Source organism: Pseudonaja textilis, chromosome 1 (assembly GCF_049901715.1).
Source record: "Pseudonaja textilis isolate UNSWEBS1 chromosome 1, rPseTex1.2, whole genome shotgun sequence".
In the NCBI taxonomy this organism is placed as follows: domain Eukaryota; kingdom Metazoa; phylum Chordata; class Lepidosauria; order Squamata; family Elapidae; genus Pseudonaja; species Pseudonaja textilis.
Window position 1 is genome coordinate 317771618 of NC_141990.1, and position 22926 is coordinate 317794543.

Consider the following 22926-nt stretch of genomic DNA (forward strand, 5'->3'; position numbering starts at 1 on the left):
CAGGTTCCTTCGTCATTCCGTAGCTGAAATCGGAGCTGGTGGCTTTTTTGGGGGGAGGGAGGAGGAGAGATGGGGTGGGGGGGGGGGGGAGAAATCTTTTCGTTTTTTGGCAAAGAAAAAGAGGTCAACCAGTCTTGACCCCGGGAATCCTCCAGACTCGGTGGAGTGCAGAAGAAAGAGCTCAGTGGCACAAATAATAACACAACTGGCCTCTTTCCAGGGCTGGTTGGGAAGCCTTGTGCAACCACCGTCGACTGAGTCCTTGCGGAGTTGTGAAACCGCCCGCCCGATCTTCCGGGGAAGTGTTCAGCCACACGCTCCCTAAGCCACAAATCTGAACAGAACAGAACAAAAGAAAACCACCGAGTTGGAAAGGACCTTGGAGGTCTTCTAGTCCACCCCCCCACCCCCGCCCCGCTCCAGCAGGGAACCCTACATGCCATTCCAGACAGACGGTGGTTCCAGTCCAAAAAAAACTCTGGTATCGGGAGAGCCCAAAAAGTTCTGGTGGGAGGCCCTTCCCCCGGGTGAATTGGAAATCCCTCCTTAAGTCCCGGGTTGCTTCTCTCCTTGATTCGTTTCCATCCGTCGTTTCTCCTCCTTGATAAATAAACCCCCCCCATTTTGATAGGAAACTGGATAGAATAGAATAGGATAGGATGGAATAGAAGGATGGAGAGTAGAGTAGAGTAGAGTAGAGTAGAGTAGAGTAGAGTAGAGTAGAGTAGAGTAGAGTAGAGTAGAGTAGAGGAGAAGAGAAGAGGAATGGAGAGTAGAGTGGAATGGAATAGAACAGAAAAGAAAGAATAGAATTTGGAATAGAATAGAAAAGAAATTTAGAATAGAATAAAATAGAATAGAATAGGATAGGATAGAATAGAAGGATGGAGAGTAGAAGAGAAGAGAAGAGAAGAGAATGATGGAGAGTAGAGTGGAGTGGAATGGAATGGAATAGAAAAGAAAGAATAGAATTTAGAATAGAATAATATAGAATAGAATAGAATAGAATAGAATAGAATAGAGAAGAGAAGAGAAGAGAAAAGAAGAGAAAAGAAAGAAAAGAAAGGAATGGAAAGGAAAGGAAAGGAATGGAATGGAATGGAAAAGAAAGAACAGAATTTAGAATAGAATAGAACAGAATTTAGAATAGAATAGAATAGAATAGGATAGAATAGAATAGAATAGAATAGAATAGAATTCTTTATTGGCCAAGTGTGATTGGACACACAAGGAATTTGTTGAGCCGGTCGGATTCAACCGCACATGGAATTATTGCCATTTGGAAGCGACGGTATTTAATTTAGTTGGACGAGGTGCAATGACAATCAAGTAAACTGAACTAAATAAAGTAAACTAATTCATAGCAATTTATACCTTTCTGCGTCTGCTGAAAGGCCTACATCTTTGGATTTAGCCTGGATTTTTAAGATTCTTCTCTATTCAGTTGTGTCGAATTCTAAGTAGACGGTCCGGATGAGGGTCCCTGCCGTTTCCCTGGCAACGTTTCGTTTTTGTTTTTTTAGAAATGGTGGGCCCTTGGGCTTTCCTCACAGGTTGCAAGAGGCAACCGGACTTTTTGGGGGTGGGTGGGTGGGTGGGGGGTGTTTCTCTTGAGGAAATTTCGCTTCTCACCCAAGAAGCTTCTTCAGCTCGGAGCCGAAGAAGCTTCTTGGAGGAGAAGCGAAACGTCTTCAAACAAAAACCCAGAAAGTCCCGTTGCCTCCTGGGAAAAAAAGAAAAAACACTTTTGGGACAACCAGGACCTGGACGGCTGAGAATCTTCCTACCTATTTGCCATTGCTTCCTTCCCAGGGCTGATAGGGAGTGACCGGCCCAAGGTCACCCAGCTGGGTTTGTGCCTAAGGTAGAACTAGAACTCAGAGTCTGATCATGGTTACTACCCGGGGGGGTGGGGGGTGGGGGGTGTCTGCCAATCCATTCAGATAGAACCGAGGCCTCCAAAAATTGCCGGCTGGAGGATTCTGGGAGTTGAAGTCCACCAGTCTTCAGGCGGCCAAGTTTAGGGACCTCCGAGGTAGAAAGGCTGAAATGGTGGCATAACAATGATGATGGAAGGGGAGGAAAGATTGTGTGTGGGGTGTGTGTGTGTGTGTGTGCCCACAACCCAGACTTTCTGACGATGTGAACATAGCCAGGGATTCATGCTGTAGATTCAATGCTCTATTTATTGAGAGAGAAAGAGAGACTGGCAACCAAATTGGGTTCAAGTCAGCTCAACACCGCGATTCCTGCTTCTGTCGAACTGCCAAACACAATCCCCCACAACGTGTTATGTGCGTTGACAGAAGCCACCACACCTGGTTCACGTGACATGCTCACCCAGGGGCTGGGTTTCCACCACATGCATAGATAACAGAATAACAGGAGGTGGAAGGGGCTTTGTAGGTCATCTAGTCCAACCCCCCCCCCCACCCAAGCGGGAGACCCTACACCATTTATGACCGAGGGCAGCCCGGTCTCTTCTTCAAAGCTCCCACAACTTCCGAGGGCAACTTCTGTTCCATGGGTTGATTGTTCTCCCTGTCAGAAAATTTCTCCTTATTTCCAGGTTGAATCTCTCCTTGATCAGTTTCCATCCATTATTATTCCTTGTCTGTCCTTCAGATGGCTTGGAAAATAGCTTGACCCTCTTCCTCCTCTCTAGGGCAGCCCCTCAAATATTGGAAGATGCTCTCTTGTCTCCCCTGGTCCTTCTCTTCCCTAGACTAGCCAGGCCCAAGTCCTGCAAACGTTCATCGTATGTTTTAGCCTCCAGTCCCCTAATCATCCTGGTTGCTCTTCTCTGCACTTTTTCTAGAGTCTCAACATCTTTTTTATAATGTGGTGACCAAAACTGGACGCAGGACTCTAGGTGTGGTCTTACTAAGGCTTTACAGAGGGGCATTAGTACCTCACTTGATCTCAATTGTATCCCTCTGTTAATGCAATTTAGGATTGCATTGGCATTTTTTGGCTGCTGCTGCACAACATTGGCTCCTATTTAGCTGGTTGTCCACTAAGACTCCAAGATCCCTTTCCCAGTTCCTGCTATTGAGCCTGGTTTCACCCAGTCTATTATATGTGTCCTTTGGGTTTTTCTTGCCTAAGTGTAGGACTTTCCTTTTCTCAACATAGAATTTCATTTTGTTAGATAGGGCCCTGTGTTCTAGTCTGTCAAGATCCAGCTGGACCTTAAGCCTATCTTCTGGGGTGTTAGCTATTCCTGCCAGCTTGGTATCATCTGCAGATTGAGCTACATTGGCTGAGGGTTCACTAGAACCCAGAACCTCCAGGGGCTGGGGAATTCTGGGAGTTGAAATTCACCCATTTTAAAGTTTTTGAGATTGAGGAAAAAAAACTGGCCTAGATGAATCAACCCATTGTCTGAAATGGTATGTAGAGTTTCCTGCCTGAGCAGGGGGTTAGACTAGATGACCTCCAAGGTCCCTTCCAAGTCTGTTATTCTGTTCTTTTGTGTTCAACCATATGCTGGAGTCCTATTGATACTGCACGCTATTGACACTGGATGGATTCACCCCCGTATGACTGACGACCATTTTTCACACTTAAGACCTTTGCTGCCATGGTCACATGGTCAAAATCCGGACATCTGACTCATATTCTTTAACCTGGAAATAAAGAGAAATTTTCTGTCAGGGAGAACAATCAACCCATGGAACACAAGTTGCCCTCGGAAGTTGTGGGAGCTTCATCATCCCTGGAGGCTTTCAAGAAGAGACTGGACTGCCATCGGTCAGAAATGGTGTAGGGTCTTCTGCTTGGGCAGGGGGTTGGACTAGATGACCTACATGGTCCCTCCTATCTCTGTTAATCTGATAATAGATAGGTTGGTAGGGAGGAAGAAAGAAAGAGAAAGAAAGAAAAAAGAGAGAGAGGAAGGAAGGAAGGAAGGAAGGAAGGAAGGAAGGAAGGAAGGAAGAAAGAAAGAAAGAAAGAAAGAAAGAAAGAAAGAAAGAAAGAAAGAAAGAAAGAAAGAAAGAAAGAAAGAAAGAAAGAAAGAAAGAAAGAAAGAAAGAAAGAAAGAAAGAAAGAAAGAAGTTGCGGGAGCTTCATCCCTGCGGGCTTTCAAGAAGAGACTGGACTGCCATTTGTCAGAAATGGTGTAGGGTCTCCCGCTTGGGCAGAGGGGGGTTGGACTAGATGTCCTCCAAGACCCCTCCCAACTCAGATTATCTGTTAGCAATGGGAGAAGCCAGATTCACTTAACAACTGTGGCAACAATGGTTTTTAAAATGGGGCAAAACTTGCTTACCAACCATCTCGCTTAGCAACGCTTGGCCTCCACGGTGGCCGTTACGTCGTAGGACTACCTGTAATTTATGGCAGTCGCCCAGCAGGAGGAGCCTGGAAGGTCCCTTTTTCCTGGATTCAAAATTCCATTCAAAGGCAGGAGCTGCGACGCTGGAAAGTTTTGCTGGATTCCTGTAAAAGGTGATCCCAGGTGAGATGGTTAAGCAAGCGGAGGCCAGGTAGGAAGCGACGGCTGGAGGCGCTGGAAGAGATCCTTGCGCACACGCAGAGGAAGGGATGGAGGAAAATAATAGAGGGGGTTTGAGTCAGTTTCACAAAGCTTTGGCCCTCTTTTCTCTTCTCTGCAACGGAACAAATCCTCCCTTCTTCTCCCAAAAGCTCAGCCCAGCTCAGAGAGACTCCAAGAACGGATCGCTAGATCCTCACCCAGCCCTCACCCTCTTTCTAGGGCCTCTCTCGGTCTTTCAGCCAAGGAGGAATCCACCACTGGACGCCCCTCACCCACACAAAAAAATATATAAAAAATCATAGAACCGACACACTCTGTGTAACTGGAAGATGGTTTTATGTTTTGTTTGTCCGTCTGTTTAAAATAAAATAAAAATTAATTTAAAAAAAAGAAAAGAAATATCAGCCCCTATGGTGGGATACTGGTTAAGACTATTTAGATATAAAGATCCTTCTTTTTCAGATCTATCACCGTGGATTGCATGACTTGTTTGTGAAAAGTGTATTGATTTCCCCCCAAAATAAATAAATCATAGAATCGAAATCATGCGGAGTATGATTAGTACCATGTTATAAAAGTCCAGGCCGTAGCTGGAATATTCTCCATCCAATTTTGGTCCCCACGTTATAAAAAAAAAAAAAAAGAATTTGTAAAAAGTGGCAAGAAAATGAAAGGCCTGGAAAACTAAAAACAGGAAGAACAGCTGCAGGATTTGGGTTTGGCCAGTCTAGAGAAGAGAAGGACTAGCGGGTGACATGATAGCATCTTCCGGTATTTGAGGGGCTGCCCTCACAGACGAGGAATGGGTCAATTTATTCTCCAAAGCACGAAGAAGGCAGGACAGGAAGCAACAGATGGAAACTAACCAATGACTGAAGCAACCTGGAATTAAGCAGAAACTTCCTTAACAGAGAGGACGATGAACCAGTGGAACTACCTGCCACCGGAAGTTGTGGCGGCTCCATCACTGGAGCTATTTAAGGAGGGAATAGTATAGGGTCTCCCCTTAAGCGGTGGGGGGGGTCAGACTAGAAGACCTCTGAGGTCCCGTCCAAATGTATTCTGATCGATCGATCGGTCGATCGATCGGAATGGGAATCGGGGACTCCGGGCACTTGGGCGGCCTCTTTCATCCCTGGAGGCTTTCAAGCAGAGAGCGGACTGCCATTGGTCCGAAATGGTGTAGGGTCTCCTGTTTGGGGAGGGGAGGGGGGGGGTTGCAGGGCCATCTTAACAGCATTATGGGGTGTGGGGCAAAGCAGCGTATTGGGGCCCCTGCGACATCGACTCACAGGAATACAAATGTCAACGGTCGATAAAATGAAACATATATTTTTGCATGCTAGTATGAATAAAAAAAGGCAGTAAAATGTAATAAACACTGTATGGGTAGGATACATGGTGCGTTGAAGGGTTAACATAGAATAGAATAACAGGGTTGAAAGGGACCTTGGAGGTCTTCTAGTCCAACCCCCTGCCTAGGCAGGAAACCTTACACCACTTCAGACAAAAGGTTGTCCAACCTCTTTTTAAAAAACTTCCAGCGTTGGAGCAGCCACAACTTCTGGAGACAATTCGTTCCACTGGTTAATTGTTCTCACTGTTAGTAAATTTCTCCTTAGTTCTAAGTTGCTTCTCTCCACGATTAGTTTCTACTCATTGTTTCTTCTCCTGCCCTCAGATGCTTTGGAGAGTAGCTTGACTGCCTCTTCTTTGGGGCAGCCCCTGAGATACTGGAAGACTGCTATCAAGTCTCTCCTAGTCTTTCTGTTCATCAAACTAGACATAACCAGTTCTTGCAACTGCCCTTTTTATATGTTTGAGCCTCCAGCCCCCAAATCCTCTTGGTTGCTCTTCTCTGCTCTCTTTCCGGAGTCTTCATATCTTTTTGACATCTTGGCGACTTAAAACCGGATGCCGTATTCCAAGTGTTGGCTTTACCAAGGCCTTATAAACAGAGGCGGTCTTCAGCTGGTTCTGACCAGTTCTGGAGAACCCGTAGAGAAGATTTGAAGCAGTTGGGAGAACCGGCCCATGCCACCTCTGACTGGGCCCCCGCCAACCCCATCTCTTCTCTGCCTCCCATCGAGTCCCCAGTGGATCGGCTGGGTCTTCTTGGGTTGCCCTGCAGAGGAAGAACGGAGCTGGAAAGCAGGTTAGTGGGGTGGGGAGCAGAGGTGGTATTCAGCCGGTTCTGACCGGGTTCTGGGGGGGGGGGGATTTTCTAGGCCAGGGGTGTCCAACCTTGGCAACTTTTAAGACTTGTGGACTTCAACTCCCAGAATTCCTCAGCCAGCAAAGCAACAGATAGCATCTGATCTGAAGAAATGGGAAAACTTACAATTGTCATCGATCGGGAGAATTTCAACAATCAAGATGAATATTTTACCCAGAATTCTAGACTTGTTTCAAACAAGACCAATTAGGCTTGGTAAAGATTATTTGGAAGAATTAAATAAAATCGTGTTGAAGTTTATATGGCGAGGTAAGAAAGCGAGAATAAAATTAAAACGTCTAGTATATTTTTATCATATATTTATTATAGTAGATTTTGTAGTATAGGGAGGGGAAGGCCCCGCCACGCCCACCAAGCCACACCTACAGGCCCAGGAGTTAATAATAATAATAATAATAATAATAATGTTGAATCCTACCACTGCTTTATAAAGGGATATTAACCCTTCCCGGGGATTAGTGTCCATACACACATGAGTATGTCCCCCCCAAAACCCCCAGGCTGGGCAAGGACCCCTCCTCAGGCCTCTGCGTGAAGACAGCCCTGGGGGCTGGACTAGATGACCTCCCAGGTCCCTCCCAACTCTCGCTTCCTTTGCAACCCTCCCCCAAATCCTACCACTGCTTTATAAAGGGATATTAACCCTTCCCGGGGATTAGTGTCCATACACACATGAGTATGTCCGTCCGTCCCCCCCAGGCTGGGCAAGGACCCCTCCTCAGGCCTCTGCGTGAAGACAGCCCTGGGGGGGCTGGACTAGATGACCTCCCAGGTCCCTCCCAACTCTCGCTTCCTTTGCAACCCTCCCCAAATCCTACCACTGCTTTATAAAGGGATATTAACCCTTCCCGGGATTAGTGTCCATACACACATGAGTATGTCCCCCCCAAAACCCCCAGGCTGGGCAAGGACCCCTCCTCAGGCCTCTGCGTGAAGACAGCCCTGGGGAGGGGGGCTGGACTAGATGACCTCCCAGGTCCCTCCCAACTCTCGCTTCCTTTGCAACCCTCCCCCAAATCCTACCACTGCTTTATAAAGGGATATTAACCCTTCCCGGGGATTAGTGTCCATACACACATGAGTATGTCCGTCCGTCCCCCCCCACCAGGCTGGGCAAGGACCCCTCCTCAGGCCTCCGCGTGAAGACAGCCCTGGGGAGGGGGGCTGGACTAGATGACCTCCCAGGTCCCTCCCAACTCTCGCTTCCTTTGCAACCCTCCCCAAATCCTAGGCAAAGCGGCAAAACCAAAAGAGGGAGGGGGCGCCAAGGCGAAGCGGGATCGAACCAGGGCAACCGCGGTGGGGGGTGTCCTTTCTTGTCTCCGGGAGGAAAGGAGGAGCGATGGCGGGTGGGGGGCGGGGGGCGGGGGGCGGTTGCGCTCCAGGCCATGTGCGCGCGGCGGCGGCGCGGCGGGGGGGCGGGGGCGGCGTCTATAAAAGGGGGCGCGTCCGTCTCCTCCTCTCCAAAGCGGGCGCAGGCGGCGAGGTGCGAGCGCAGGGCGCGGCGGAGCTCCAGGTCTCTCCGGTTCTCGGTCTGGTGCGCGGCGCGATGCCTTCCCGGGCGGTGCTGGCGGTGCTGCTTCTGGCGGCGGCTTCTTCTTCGGCTTCTTCTCCGGCTTCGGCTTCTCCGGGGCCGCGGCGGGTTCGAGCCCCGAAGGCGGCTTCGTGGGAGGAGGTGAACGTCTTGGCTCACGGGCTGCTCCAGCTGGGCCACGGGCTCCGCGAGCACGTCGAGCGGTTGGGCGGTCAGCTCCGGGATTTGAACGCCCGGCTGACGGCTCACAACGCTTCGTTGGCCGGGTTGGAGCGCACGGCGGCCGAGCAGCGGGACCGGCTGAGCCGAGCGCAGAGCCTCGTCGACGGGCGCTGGGCTCAGCTGGACGGGCGGCTGCGGACGCTGGAGGCCAGGCTCGACGGGACGGGACGGGCGGGAGCCCAGAACAACGGCAGCGGCAACGGCGGAGGCGCGGATCCCCGGAGGGACGGCCCGGCGGCGCCTGCGGAGGAGGAGGAGGAGGACCAGGGCGCGGTGCAGGTGCGTCCCGGGAGGCTGGGCTCGCCCTCGTCGGAGGACACTCTGCACGAGGGCAGAGGTCCCTTTGGTCTGCTGCCGCCGCCGCCTTACTCCCCGGCCGATCTCCTGTTTGGGGGGGGGGCTGGACTAGACGACCTCCCGGGTCCCCTTCCAGCTTGATTCGGATCCCGCCTTTCAGAGCCGAGAGCGCTCCGAAGGATGAGCAGGACGGGACGTCCGGGCGGGCTCCCTCCTCGGTTCTTCCCCGGGGCTCCTTTTCCCTAGGGCGGGACGGGCTCTACCGGCATCTTCCCGGGGAAACGGGCTGGGCCCAGCCGGATTCAAACCGAGACCAGCCCTGGTTCCGGATTCCCCCGGGGGGCTTGGAAAAACCGGCCAAGCTCTCGGGGGGGGGGGCAAAGCCGTGCGCCAGGCACAAATGGCGCGTAAAAGCGCCTCGGGATGGGGTCGGCGAGCCGATCTGGAGGGGTGCAAAAAGGACACTCGCACATACTACACACACTACACACACACACACACACACACACACACACCCGGGACGTGCGAATTCCTTGGCGGAAAGGAAGACCCTGACTTGGCGCCCCCTCCCCAAATCCTCTGTCCGAGCGTTTCTCGACGCTCGCTGGTTGCGCAAAGCGATCCCCGAAGTGAAACGGCCGCTGCGAGTCCGGCTCTGCGCTTTGAGGTTGACTCCGGTGGCGGGGAGGATTCACCCCCCCCCCCAAATATAGTGGTGGTCCAGCTCGGGTCCTTTTTTTAGATGGCTAGTTGGGTTCTGGGTTGGTTGGTTGGTTGTTTTTCATCGCACCGGCTCGCACAGAGAGAGACAGAGAGAGACTGAAAGAGAAGGAGAGAGGTGGGGAAGTGAGGAAGAAGGAGAGAGAAAGAATGAAAGAGACAGGGAGAGAGAGAGAGAGAGAGAGAAAGAGAAGGAGAGAGGTGGGGAAGTGAGGAAGAAGGAGAGAGAAAGAATGAAAGAGACAGAGAGAGAGAGACAAAGAGAAGGAGAGGGGAAATGAGGAAGAAGGAGAGAGAGAGAGAGAATGAAAGGGAAAGAGAGAAAGAGACTGAAAGAAAAAGAAGGAGGGATGGGGGAGCGAGAAAGGAGAAAGAAAGAATGAAAGAGACAGGGAGAGAGAGAGAGACAAAGAGAAGGAGAGGGGAAATGAGGAAGAAGAGAGAGAATGAAAGGGAAAGAGAGAAAGAGACTGAAAGAAAAAGAAGGAGGGATGGGGGAACGAGAAAGGAGAAAGAAAGAATGAAAGAGACAGGGAGAGAGAGAGAGACAAAGAGAAGGAGAGGGGAAATGAGGAAGAAGGAGAGAGAGAGAATGAAAGGGAAAGAGAGAGAGAGACTGAAAGAAAAAGAAGGAGGGATGGGGGAACGAGAAAGGAGAAAGAAAGAATGAAAGAGACAGGGAGAGAGAGAGAGACAAAGAGAAGGAGAGGGGAAATGAGGAAGAAGGAGAGAGAGAGAGAGAATGAAAGGGAAAGAGAGAAAGAGACTGAAAGAAAAAGAAGGAGGGATGGGGGAACGAGAAAGGAGAAAGAAAGAATGAAAGAGACAGGGAGAGAGAGAGAGACAAAGAGAGGGAGAGGGGAAATGAGGAAGAAGGAGAGAGAGAGAATGAAAGGGAAAGAGAGAGAGAGACTGAAAGAAAAAGAAGGAGGGATGGGGGAGCGAGAAAGGAGAAAGAAAGAATGAAAGAGACAGGGAGAGAGAGAGAGACAAAGAGAAGGAGAGGGGAAATGAGGAAGAAGGAGAGAGAGAGAATGAAAGGGAAAGAGAGAGAGAGACTGAAAGAAAAAGAAGGAGGGATGGGGAAGCGAGAAAGGAGAAAGAAAGAATGAAAGAGACAGGGAGAGAGAGAGAGACAAAGAGAAGGAGAGGGGAAATGAGGAAGAAGGAGAGAGAGAGAATGAAAGGGAAAGAGAGAGAGAGACTGAAAGAAAAAGAAGGAGGGATGGGGGAGCGAGAAAGGAGAGAGAAAGAATGAAAGAGACAGAGAGAGAGAGACTGAAAGGGAAGGAGAGGGGAAGTGAGAAAGAATGAAAGGGAAAGAGAGAAAGAGAGAGACAGAAAGACAGAGAGAAAGACAGAGACTGAAAGAGAAGGAGAAGGAGAGAGGAGGGGAGAGAGAAAGACAGGGAGAGAGAATGAAAGGGAAAGAGGAGAGAGAGAGAGACAGAAAGAAGGAGAGAGGTGGGGGAGAGAGAAAGAATGAAAGAGACAGGGAGAGAGAGAGAGACTGAAAGAGAAGGAGAAGGAGAGAGGAGAGGAGTGAGAAAGAAGGAGAGAGAAAGAGAAAGAAGGAGAGAGAAAGAAGAGAGGGGGAGTGAGAAAGTGAGAAAGAAGGAGAGAGAAAGATAGAGAGAGAAAGAATGAAAGGGAAAGAGAGAGAGACTGAAAGAAAAAGGAGAGATGGGGGAGTGAGAAAGAAGGAGAGAGAAAGAGAAAGAAGGAGAGAGAAAGAGAAAGAAGGAGAGAGAAAGAAGAGAGGGGGAGTGAGAAAGTGAGAAAGAAGGAGAGAGAAAGATAGAGAGAGAAAGAATGAAAGGGAAAGAGAGAGAGACTGAAAGAAAAAGAAGGAGAGATGGGGGAGTGAGAAAGAAGGAGAGAGAAAGAGAAAGAAGGAGAGAGAAAGAGAAAGAAGGAGAGAGAAAGAAGAGAGGGGGAGTGAGAAAGTGAGAAAGAAGGAGAGAGAAAGATAGAGTGAGAGAGAGAGAATGAAAGGGAAAGAGAGAGAGACTGAAAGAAAAAGAAGGAGAGATGGGGGGGAGTGAGAAAGAAGGAGAGAGAAAGAGAAAGAAGGAGAGAGAGCGAGAGAGACTGAAAGAGAAGGAGAGGGGAAGTGAGGAGGAAGGAGAGAGAAAGAACGAAAGGGAAAGAGAGAAAGGCAGAGAGAGACCGAAAGAGAAGGAGAAGGAGCGAGGAGGGGAGTGAGAAAGAAAGAGGAGAGGGGAAGAATGAAAGAGGCAGAGAGAGAGAGAGAGAGAGCGCTGGACCAAACCCCGTTTACTATATCGCTGCCTCTTTTCCTTTGTCAGGACCTGATCAGGCGCCAGAACGTGAGGATGGAAGAGCTTCTGCAGAAGATCAAACAGCAGCAGTTCCGGATGGACAAGCAGAACCTGCAAATTAAGAGCCTTCGGAGCAAGGTATTTTTTTGGGGGGGGGGGGCGTCCCCCGCAGGCTGAAAGCCCCCCCCCTCCCACTTTCCTTAGAGGGCCCTGGAGCTGTTCCAGTAGATCACCTGTGGAAAAGGGGTGTGTCCCTGCAGGGCGGGGCGGGGGAGGGTGGGTGGGTGGGGAGTTGAGTGGCAAAGGGATCTGGAAGGATGAGATATAAGAAAACCTGGGGGTCATTCGTATTTTTCCTGCGTTAACACCCCACCCACCCACCCCCCAAAAACAACACAAAAGTACCCACAGTTGACAATGCAATTCTGTGCTTTCTGGAGGAGCCTCTTGGGGGTGGGGGGCGGGGCAGCCCAGCAGCTGCAATTAGGGTTTTGGAGTCCCTTGCTCCTTGGAAGGGCAGTGGCCCATGGGCTGGAGGGCATTTGGGGAGGGGGGCGGGGTTCGTGCCAGGGGCTGGGGGGAGAGAAACGCTACGTGGGGAATTCGAAGGGTGAAATTCAACGGGGCCACGGTTGGAAAAAAAACCTTCCGGAAATGTCAGACGGAAAAAAAGAAACTCCTCTGGGCTCCAGGCCGCGTGGTCCGACGGCCGGGGATAATGGGCTGCGTGGTATGCAGCCTCTCCCAAGGGTTCCCAGGAAATAGGCCCAGGCTTTGTTAGGCTTTGACAGCAACGAAGCCTGGGCCCCTTCCCCGTTTCCTTCTTCTTCTCCAACCCAAGGGACGGGCGGTTCTCTTCCGAGAACCTCCCTAATTCTTTACTGGGGAGGGGAAGAAAGGAGGGGGCTCTTATGAGGGGGGCCACATAGATACACTCTCCCCCCTTCCCACTTTTTCTCGCAAACCGGGAAAAAACAAACAAACCCGGCAGCTTCTGCAGAGAAAGAAAAGCCGGAGAATTCTAGGGACTCTGCAGGTCATCTAGTCTCACCCTTGCCGGCTTTTTTTTGGGGGTGGGGCTTGGGGAGGGGAGAAATTGTGGGAGTTGAAGCCCACCCGTCTTCAAGCTCACCCAGCTCGGCGAACTCTCGACTTGAAGGATTCCTCCGTTGCCCTTCTTCTATTTGCAGTTTAATTGACTGGGACGCACATCAGTTAAACTGATCGGTGTCATCAACTGGGACACCCATCGCTGCCAAACTGGGAGAGAGAGAAAAAAAAGTGAAAGATTCCACATTTCCACAGGCCGAAGGGTGAACATTAACTCGTCCTTGGATCTGCTGGCTAGTTCCTCTTTTTCAGCTAGCCGGGTTCACTTTTCTTCCTTTCTTTGCTTTTTTTTTTTTTAAAAAAAAATGTAATTTGGCAAAACAGCCTAGAAATCCAACCTTTGGCAAGGGAGGGGAAGCGAGAGGGCGGGGGAGAGAGAGAGGTGACTATATGTGATGACCCAAAGGGGCCGCGGCACAAAAAAAAAATAACAAAGTCACCCAAGTAGAATCAATTCTACCTTGCGTGCCTCCGACTTGGCCCACGGTGTCCAATTATCCTCGGAGGGAGATCAAACTCTTCCAAAAAAAAAACAGTCTACACAAAGGGAAGAAATGCAGTCCGAACCCAAAATACAGATAAAGTAGAAATTAAAACAAACAAACAACAACACAAACCACGCTGACTGAATCCACGCGACAGGCCAGGATAATAACTTGCAGGCTTCCAAAGGATAGCGAGGCCCACACAGCCGGGAGGACGCCAAAACCCGGATAAGCCTCGACCAAGATAATGTACCTTTTGCTTCCAGCGGCTTTGCCATGTGCGGTTTGCCCAGTCGTCCCAGCTGCAGCCCAGGAAGGAGATCAGGACTCTTTCCTCCCCCCCCCCGTAAAACCATGTTGCTCCCTTCTCCGTTCCTCCCTGCGTGCCCTAGGATGAAGAGGAGGCGGGCCTGGGTCTTCCTCTGAATTCCCTCTCCCTTGTTCTACCTCTCCCCTGCTCTGCCCAGCCGGACTGTGCCCTTCCCCAGTTTCCTCCACAGCCAACGGAGCCACGGTCCCCCTCCCTGTCAGCTCTTCCACTTGTCCCTCGGAGTCAGGCTCCAACCGGGGCGGGACAGTATATTTCCTGCCTCTTTTTATGATCTCTCTCTCTCTCTCTCTCTCTCTCTCTCAACACCCACCTTGCCAGATCGTTTTTGTCCTGAGTGGTTCTTTTATTTATGGACGATTTCATTGACGGATTAAATTTATCCGCTGCTGCCCACCTGCTTTCGAAATGGCTCCAGGTGGCAAGGAGAGCCAGTGAAAACTAATTGCAGGGCAGGGATCAGCCTTGCCCAAAAAAACCCCAAAAAAGCCTCAGAACCTGGTCATTAAAGATCCCTTTTTCTGCTCCTTAGAACTGCAGCCTTGGGGCGGTTCAGGATATCTCCTCGGCAAGCTAAGGCCAAAACTTTGTGACGTAAAACGCCCAACGGTTTCCTTTTGGGCGCAAATCAATTGGGCGGTGACCTTTTGCTAGATCGGTTGGGAAGGTTTTAGTCTCCTGGGGTCTCCTTCCAGTCCTCGATTTACGACCATTTGCCTAACAACTGGTCAGGGGTGGGCTTCAAAAAAAAAAAAAAATTAGCGGCGGGTTCTCTACTCCAGGGGGTCACCAACCTTTTGGACCTCAGGGACCACTAAACTCATAATTTTAAATCCCATGGACCACTAATATGAACTTTGGTTGATAGTGGCTTGCTGACATTTTCCCGGGGTCTCTGCAGAAAGCAGCGGAGACCCTGGGAAAATCCCCCCAAAAAAGTCTGCAGGAAAATCCCCCACCCCGTTTTCCTACCGATCAATCGTTCTTTATTTGGGATGGCAGGATACCGTCTCCAGCTCCATTCTCCGGGAGAGAGAGAGAGAGAGACCTTTGGCCTCATGCAAGGAAAGCAGCAGAAGCTGCAGAAGTCTTTTTTCTCTCCCCAAACTCCGCCAGAAAGGAGCCTTTGCCGGTGCAGGAGGCCTTGCAGGGTCCCAAAGACTCATTTCTGGCGGAGTTTGGGGGAGAGAAAGACAGACTTTGGCTGCTTTCCTTGCGTGCAGCCAAAAACAGAAGAAGAAAGAAGCGGAAAGAAGCAGCCCGGTGGCCAGGCCAGGTGCGTGGGGCAAGTCCCTCCCCTCCGCCCTTTGCCCCCTCCCCTCACTATCCTGTGTTGTTTGCAATGCAAGCGACACAAGACTTGTGTTCCCGCAGGCCATGTGGGCGGCGAAGCCTTGTGTTCCTTCGCAGCCTGGATTAATTGCTTTGGGGGTGACATTTCTCTGCGGGCCACCCAAATTTTCTTGCAGACTGCTAGTGGTCCCTGTCCCACTGGTTGGCTCAGCTCAGTTGCTGGGTGGGCATAGCCATGGTGGGCGTGGTCTAATTGGTCTCCTCCATCATGGTGGGAGGCCCATTTTTCCCCAGGTTCTCTCCGGCCTTCCATAGCCTCCTCAAGGCCTGTTTTTTGCCCTACCTGAACTTCTACATCAGCCCCGTACTTACCTGCATCCAAAACGGTTGCGTGGAGACTCCTGGGATGGGCGGGGCCAGCCAGTCTTTGCAACTACCGGTTTGGCGAACTAGATGTAAAGTTAACAACCGGTTCGCATGAACCGGTGCGAACCGCTAGCCGCCCACCCTTGCAACTGGTCCGAGTTATGATAAGAGCTGAAGGAATTGACTTCCAACCAATCCTCGCACTTAACAACCCCAGTGAAGGTCCCCACATTCACCCATGATCAAAATCCGGGCCTTTGACAAACTGGGATGTACGGTATTTCTGACGGGTTGCCACAGGTCCTAGAATCCCACACGATTGCCAAGCCAATTCAGTCAGATTTGTTTAACGGCTGTGTGGTTCGCTTCACGGCCGTGGCAAGAGTTGTAAGATTGGGATGTGGCTCACTTAGCAAAACCGCATTGCTTAGCGATGGAAGTTGTACAACTTCCCAATTTGGATTGTCAGCTGGGCACTGCTTCTATCCGTGATGGCGAATCTATGGCACACCTGCCACAGGTGGCACGCGGAGCCATTTGTGCGGGCGTGTGAACCCCAGCCAAACTTACCTGCACTGCGCATGCGCGCACCTCCCAGATGATTTTTGACCCGTTTGAGACTGGTTTTGACCTCCCGGAGGCTCGAAGAAAATCTCTGCAGCCTCAGGAGCCCAAAAAATAGGCCTTCCGGAAATACCAGAAGTGACTAAACGGGGCCGTTTTTCAGCCTGCAGAGGCTTCCCTCGAGCCTCCAGGGGGGGCAAACCGGCCTCAAAGGAGCAGAAAATCAGTTGGGAGGTGCGGGCTTGCGCAGTGCAGGTAAGGGGGTGGGGCGGGGGTGGTGCATGCACCTGCATAAGGGGACGCATTGCATTGTGGGTGCTGGCACGTGTGTGCTTTCGACACACCACAACAAAAAAGGTTCGCCATCACTGACCTGTATTATATTTCTCTCCTCGGTGGTTCATCAGTTGAAGGCCGGTGCGGAAAACCCACCCCGAAATTCGTGCCCTCATGAGGATGAGAAGTCCCAGAATCCCACAGGTAGCATTCTGGAAATGAGCCCAGCAAGGTGTCCGCAGGGCGCTGGGTTGTGGAATAAAAGATGTTATCCATCAGCTCCCACCCAGATAAGTAAGGATTAACACCGGAAAAACAAGCAAAAAGCAATACCCCAATCAAGGGCTGAAAAAAATTCACACCTCTGCCAACACAGGCGGGGCAAGCTACGATACCTAAACAGGGAGCAAACCAACTTCCTTGTAGCACTGATGACGTTACCTAGTTGAGTAATGAAAGATCTTTAAGAACGCGGCCAAACTCAGCGAGCGCCCACAGAATCCACCGAGAGAGAAACTCGGATAAACAGGGATTAGCACCAGACGAAACAAGCAATAATACCCTAATCGAACATGAGTGGGGCAAGCTACAGTTACGTAGGCGGGGAGAAAGCCTCACTCCCTTCTACCGTAGCACTGATGATGTTACCTAGTTTGGCCACGAGACGTCTGCAAGGCCACAGCTGAGCTCAGAGCCCACCAAAGACCCCACAGTAAAAGATGCTCGCATGAGATGGAATCGTAGGTATCGGCCGTGGGTGGCGTGAGCGGCGTGTCACCCTGTCAGGACGTACACTGTGTGATTGTGGCTTGTGTCAGATGCCCGGAGTTGTGTGTCTCGCACGTCAGAACGGAATTTATTGTGCGTTTGGGCCGCGCAGAATCTGCCGTTGTTTGACGCTCCTACCGCCTGCCTTTGTATTTCAAAGGTTTTTTGTGGTTCCCATTTTCAGGGAGGGAAGACTGAGGCCAGGCAGGCAGTCCTGGACTTACGACGGTTCATTTAGTGATCGTTCACAGTTAGAGGGGCACTGAAAAGAGTCAGTTACGACTGTTTTTCCACACACCTGTTGCAGCCTCCCCAAAATTCGGAGGGTGGGCAACTGACTCATAGTTATGACCGTCGCGGGGTCCCTGGGGTCATGGGATCCCCTTTTTGTGACCCTCTGACCAGCCAAGTCCGTGGGGAAGCCAGAGTTGCTTCACAAACTGGGTTACTGATTTAACAAGGGCAGCGATTCACTTAACGGCGTGAGAACATTTGTAGGATGGGACAAGAATGTCTCACTTAGCAACAGAAATGCTGGAAATGCCAATTGTGGTCGTAAGTCAAGGACTGCCTAGATAAGGGGGTAGCTTGTCTAAGACCCTTTGAGCTCCTCCAGGAGAGGAAAATTGGTTTTATTTATTTATTTTATATCTCACCTTTATTGTTTTTACAAACAACTCAAGGTTGACAAAATACCCAACACAGCCTTTTCCTCTTTTCCACAACAACTGCGTGGTCCAAAGTTACCCAGCCAGCTTTCCTGGTTAAGTGGGACTAGAACTCACCGTCTCCTGGTGATTGACCCAAAGTCACCTAATTGCTTTTCATGGTTAAGTGGGACTAGAACTCACCGTCTCCTGGTGATTGACCCAAAGTCACCTAATTGCTTTTCATGGTTAAGTGGGACTAGAACTCACCGTCTCCTGGTGATTGGCCCAAAGTCACCTAATTGCTTTTAAGTGGGACTAGAACTCACCGTCTCCTGGTGATTGACCCAAAGTCAGCCAGCCAGTTTTCGTAGTTAAGATGGACTAGAACTCGCATTTCTTAGAGACTGGCCCAAAGTCACCTAACAGTCTTCCAGGTTCAGGTAGGACTAGAACTCACGCAGTCTCCTAGAGATTGGCCCAAAGTCACCTAGCTTCTTTCCTGGTAAAACTGGGCCTAGAACTCGCCGTCTCCCAGAGATTGGCCCAAAGCTACCCAGCCAGCTTCAATACCTAAAGTGGGACTAGAACTCCTGCTTTGTGGCCTGCCGCTTTAACCACTAGGCCAGACTGGTTCCTTTGGATGAGAGTCTTATGCCTTTGAAAATAAACCCACCCGTCTTTCCTCCCTTCTCCTTTCCCTCTCTTCCCCCTCCCCAATTCCCAGATCAACGTGCTCACCCCGTTGCAACGCAGCGAAAAGGACCCCCAGGCCCCTCAGTGGAAGGTGACCGTCCAGAAAAGCGCGGACGATCGAGTGGCTAACCAGAGCCAGGCGGCCAAACTGGGGAAGCTGGAACGTTCAAGTGAGTAAGCAGCCATCTTGGCTGTATTTTATTCTGTTGTTTTGTTTTGTTGTGTTGTGTTTTATTTTATTTTATTTTGTTTTGTTTTATTTTATTTTATTATTGTATTTTATTATTTTATTGTATTCCATTTTGTTTTATATTTTATTTTATTGTATTTATTATATTATTTTATTGTATTGTATTGTACTGTATTTATTTTATTTTATATTGTATTTTATTTATTTTATTATTTTATTATATTATTGTATTCTATTCTATTTTATTTTATTATTTTATTGTATACTATCTTATTATGTTGTATTTTATTTATTTTATTTTATTATTTTATTTTATTGTATTCCATTCCATTTTATTTTATTTATTTTAAATTGTCTTTATTTTACTTTTCCCTGGGGTTTGGAAGAAAAACAAAATTTTGGGGGGAGATTCCTTTTCCGCAAGAAGGGAAATTTTTTGGATCGGCTGTTCCCGAGGTGGGAATCCAAGGACTTTAGCAGCTGCAGCGCAACCTCTCGCTGTTGCAACCACCCTTCGCGTTGGCATGAAAACAGCTGGGCCAAATTCAAAAAGTCCCGAATCATTTCGTTGCATCTCGGCTGGTGCGGGTGCCCTGAATTTTGCAAAAATCAGAAAAGGGTCGGGGGGACGGCACGGATGTACAGATAATCTTCAACTTATGACTGTGATTCAGCCCAGCCTGCCTGTCGCTAAGGGAGACACTCGGTAGGTGAAGCAATTTGGAAACAACAACAATAACAACAAAAATTGGGTCGGCTTAAAAAGAGGTCAACCTTGGCAACTGGAGGACTTCAACTCCCAAAGCTGGCTGGGGAATTCTGGGAGTTGAAGCTTGAAGTTGCCAAGGTTGGAGTCCCCTGGGCTTAAATATTTCCTCTCCAGCCTCGGACCCAGGTTCGCCCAGGAAGAGAGGCTTACAGAGTCATGAGGACTAGTGTCTTTTTCAGTTAGTTCTTCTCCTCGGTGCTTAGAAGCAGCTGTCATTCATGAGGTCAGTGGCGACAGGCAGAGGTGCAATGCAACCCGTCTAACGATCGGTTTGGTGAGCGTGCTCTCATTATACTGTGGTGATCAAAACTGGATGCAGTACTCTAGGTGTGGCCTTACTAAGGCTTTATAAAGTGGTATTAGTGCCTCCTTTGATCTTGATTGTATCCCTCTGTTAATGCAATTTAGGATTGCGTTGGATTTTTTGGCTGCTGCTGCACACGGCTGGCTCGTATTTATCTAGTTGTCCACTAAGACTCCAGGATCCCCCTCCCAGTTCCTGCTATTGAGCCCGGTTTCACCCAATCTATATGTGTCCTTTTGGTTTTTCTTGCCTAAGTGTAGGACTTTCCTTTTCTCTACGTCGAATTTCATTCTGTTAGTTACGGCTCAGGGTTCTAGTCTGTCCAGATCCCTCTGGATCTTGAGCGTATCTTCCGGGGGTGTTAACCGTGGTGGTATTTTATTGGTTCGGCCCGGTTTGGCCGAGCCGGTAGCAGCGATGAGCAGGAGAGCCCGAACCGATTCTCTCCGCCCCTCGGCTATTGGGTCCACCCGCCCGCCTGGGCTCCCTTACTCACCCCTTTCTCTGCTGTATTTGAAGCGCGGCTGCTTTGCGTGGCATAGAATAGTGCCGCGCGGCAGCCGCTGAAGCCACCGGGATCGTGCAGGCTTACAGGGAGGCAAGTTAGAAGGCCTCCACGCCTGTGCAAAGCGCACAACCGCCAAAGTGCGCACGCCCACCGAACCGGTGGCCAAACTATTTGAATCCCACCACCGGGTGTTAGCCAGCTTGTAGTCGTCTGCAAATTGAGCTTCGTTGGCCGAGGGTTCAAGCCCCGGTGTTACCCATGTTGCATTTCTGCTTTCCACCCCGGGGTGTCCAACCTCGGCAACGGAAGCCCCGCGGGCTTCCAACTCCCCAAAGCAAAATGTTGGGTAACCCAAGGACATCCAACCTCTGGCAACTTTGAAGAACTTACGGACTTTGATTCCCAGGCCGGCCAGCTGGCTGGAGGAATTCTGGGAGAGTTGGAAGTCCGTAAATCCGTAAATCTTCCCGAGTGGCCAAGGTTTTGGAGACCTCTGTGCCTACACCCCAATGGCATAACCCGAAACTCTGGATTTGTCTCTGGGGGGGAGGGCTGGTTCAGTCTTCTCCCTCCAGATGTGCGGGGAGGTGTGCCCCTCCCCAGATTCCCCAGCCCAAACATCTGGAGGCTGCCGCTTAGCGAAAGCAGCCCCAGCCCCTCCCTTTTCCCGTCAAAAGCGCCTGGGGTGGCCGCCTGCCAAGTGTGCCAGAGGTTGAGCCGGGAAGCTTGCCGGCCGGCAGCTGTGGGGTTAAATGGCTGGTGTGCCGAGGGGGGGGGGTAGGAAGGGGGGCTGGGGGGGGGGCCCGGGAAGCCAAAGAGAAGGCTGGCTTCTCTCCAAGTAGGGGAAAGGCTAAACTCCCCCCTTTCCCCATCTTCCCCATTCTTTGCTCCGGGTTTCCAAAATACGCAGAAAGCAAAGCCAGAAACCTTCCTTCCCTCCCCAGGAAAGGCAGATTGGCTGGCTGGCCTTTGCCAACCTCCCCCCACCTCCCCCCCCCCCAAAAAAACCCCACCAGGAAAATGTGACACCCCCCCCCTCCCAACCAGCCTCTCAAAATTTGGGGTTTTGCCTTCCAGAGAGAAACTCCAACCTTCCTTTCTAGCTAATAATACGGAATACAGAAGTCAGTTTTCCCCTTGGAGTTGCAGAACGACAGAGTGGGAAGGGGCCTGAGAGGTCTTCTAGTCTAACCCCACCTCCTCAAGCAGGGAGACCCTAGCCTAGGGATGTCCAACTGGATTTCTTGGAGGGCCAGATCAGCATTGGAGGTTTTGGGTGGTTTTCAGCCATTCCGGGCCCCATTTTTGGACCCGTTTTTTGGATGGGGTTTTTTTTGGGGCCTGGTTCTGGTCCATTTTTCAGGCCATTTTGAACCTGTTTTTTTTCGGGCCGGTTTTGGGTGTTGGCTATTCCTGCCAGCTTAGCATCTCCTCTGCCAATTTGGTACATTCCCCCTTCTATTCCCTCCTCTAAGGGACTCGTGAGTTAATCCGAAGAGGACGGCGGGGATTTTTGGAGGCAGCGTGACTCACACCGATGACAGAGGCGTGGGATGCCAGGGGTTTGTGCATTTCGCACGTCCACCTACACACACACACCCTGCTTCCTTATCCAGATATAGGCTCAAACCCTGCGGGGCATTTAAGCTCTTTTTCCAATGTTTATGGCTAGGGCTTTTTTTGGGGGTGGGGTGGCGAGCCCGTTTCCAATCCCTTTAGGTCAAACGGAAGCTCCCGGAGCCTGCGGTGGAACGATGGGAGCCGGGTTCAAGCGCATCGAGGCAGGAGCGATGGATGAGGGGACGCGGATGGGAGGCCCAACGTGTGGCATCTCGCCAGCACGGCGCCGTGCCCCCCGCACCCCCACGACCCCGTTAAAAACCAGGTTAGGTTTCGGCAGGCCGTCGGTTCGCCTCTGATCTTATCTCTGAAAAGGACCGTCTGGACGACCCTTGGGGGTCTCTTTGGAAAGGCTCTGAAATGGGGTGGTGTGGGGTTGGGGTGTATTTTGACCTGTTCCAGACTCCCCACATCCTCGGATTTAAACCGACGCTCGCGTCGGCCTGTGCCAAGAGGAGCGGTCTCCGTGTTGTTCTGTCCACGGGGGAAACTGAGGCAGGGGGAAAAAAATAAATAAATAAAGAGCGGAGTCGCTTGCCCGCTTTTTAGTTCCCTCAGATGGTGGGCAGGGATGCCCCCCCCTCCAGTTTTGATTTCCTTAGGGTTGGCTGGGCGGAAATGGTAGACTGCTCCTGGGCAGAGAGGCTCCTTCGAATTGGCCTGGACCCTGGCGTGGGATTGGCCGGAGGAAAAGAGGGTGGGACCTGCTCCTCTTTGGATTGACGGGAGACCCGGGGTGGGGGTGGGGGGGTTCTTGGCTTCGCAGAGCTGGCACCGCCTTAGGGCATCGGCCCGGGAAGCCTCTTGCCGGCGGGTTTCAAAGATGGGCAAAGGAGGTGGTTTCGCATTGGCGCTAGTCCTCAAGAAAGCCAGCCCTCAAGAATTTGGCGCTAGTCCTCAAGAATTCGGCGCGTGGTTGGGCCGGCTCAGCTTTTCCCGGGTCTGTCCTTGAGCCAACTCGGCCCTTTCTCCTCCTCCCCGACCCCCGGGGTGTGTGTGTGTGTGTGTGTCTGCTCCGCAAGTCACGTCCCTTGCCGGCTGGATGATGCAAGCAGGCCCCTCCCTCCCCCCCCCACCAGAATTGGGGGAAAGTTCATGTTTACACTCCAGGATCAGTTTCTTCGCCCGCCCCCCCCCCAAAAAACCCCTTCCACAACCCAGCCCTGTTCTTCTGGCATCCTGCCCCAGGCAGCTGTTTTTTTTCGAGACT

General features: G+C 50.9%; 1 protein-coding gene across 1 annotated transcript in view; it reads left to right on the plus strand.

The window, feature by feature from the left end:
- Positions 1-8210: 8210 nt before the first annotated feature.
- ANGPTL4 (angiopoietin like 4) overlaps positions 8211-22926 on the plus strand; it is a 26663-nt gene continuing 11947 nt past the window's right edge. The window contains exons 1-3 of the mRNA XM_087922585.1: positions 8211-8772; positions 11820-11930; positions 18357-18495. Coding sequence (XP_087778711.1) covers positions 8287-8772; positions 11820-11930; positions 18357-18495 — 736 coding nt within the window. The 5' untranslated portion in view covers positions 8211-8286. The remainder of the gene's footprint in view (positions 8773-11819; positions 11931-18356; positions 18496-22926) is intronic.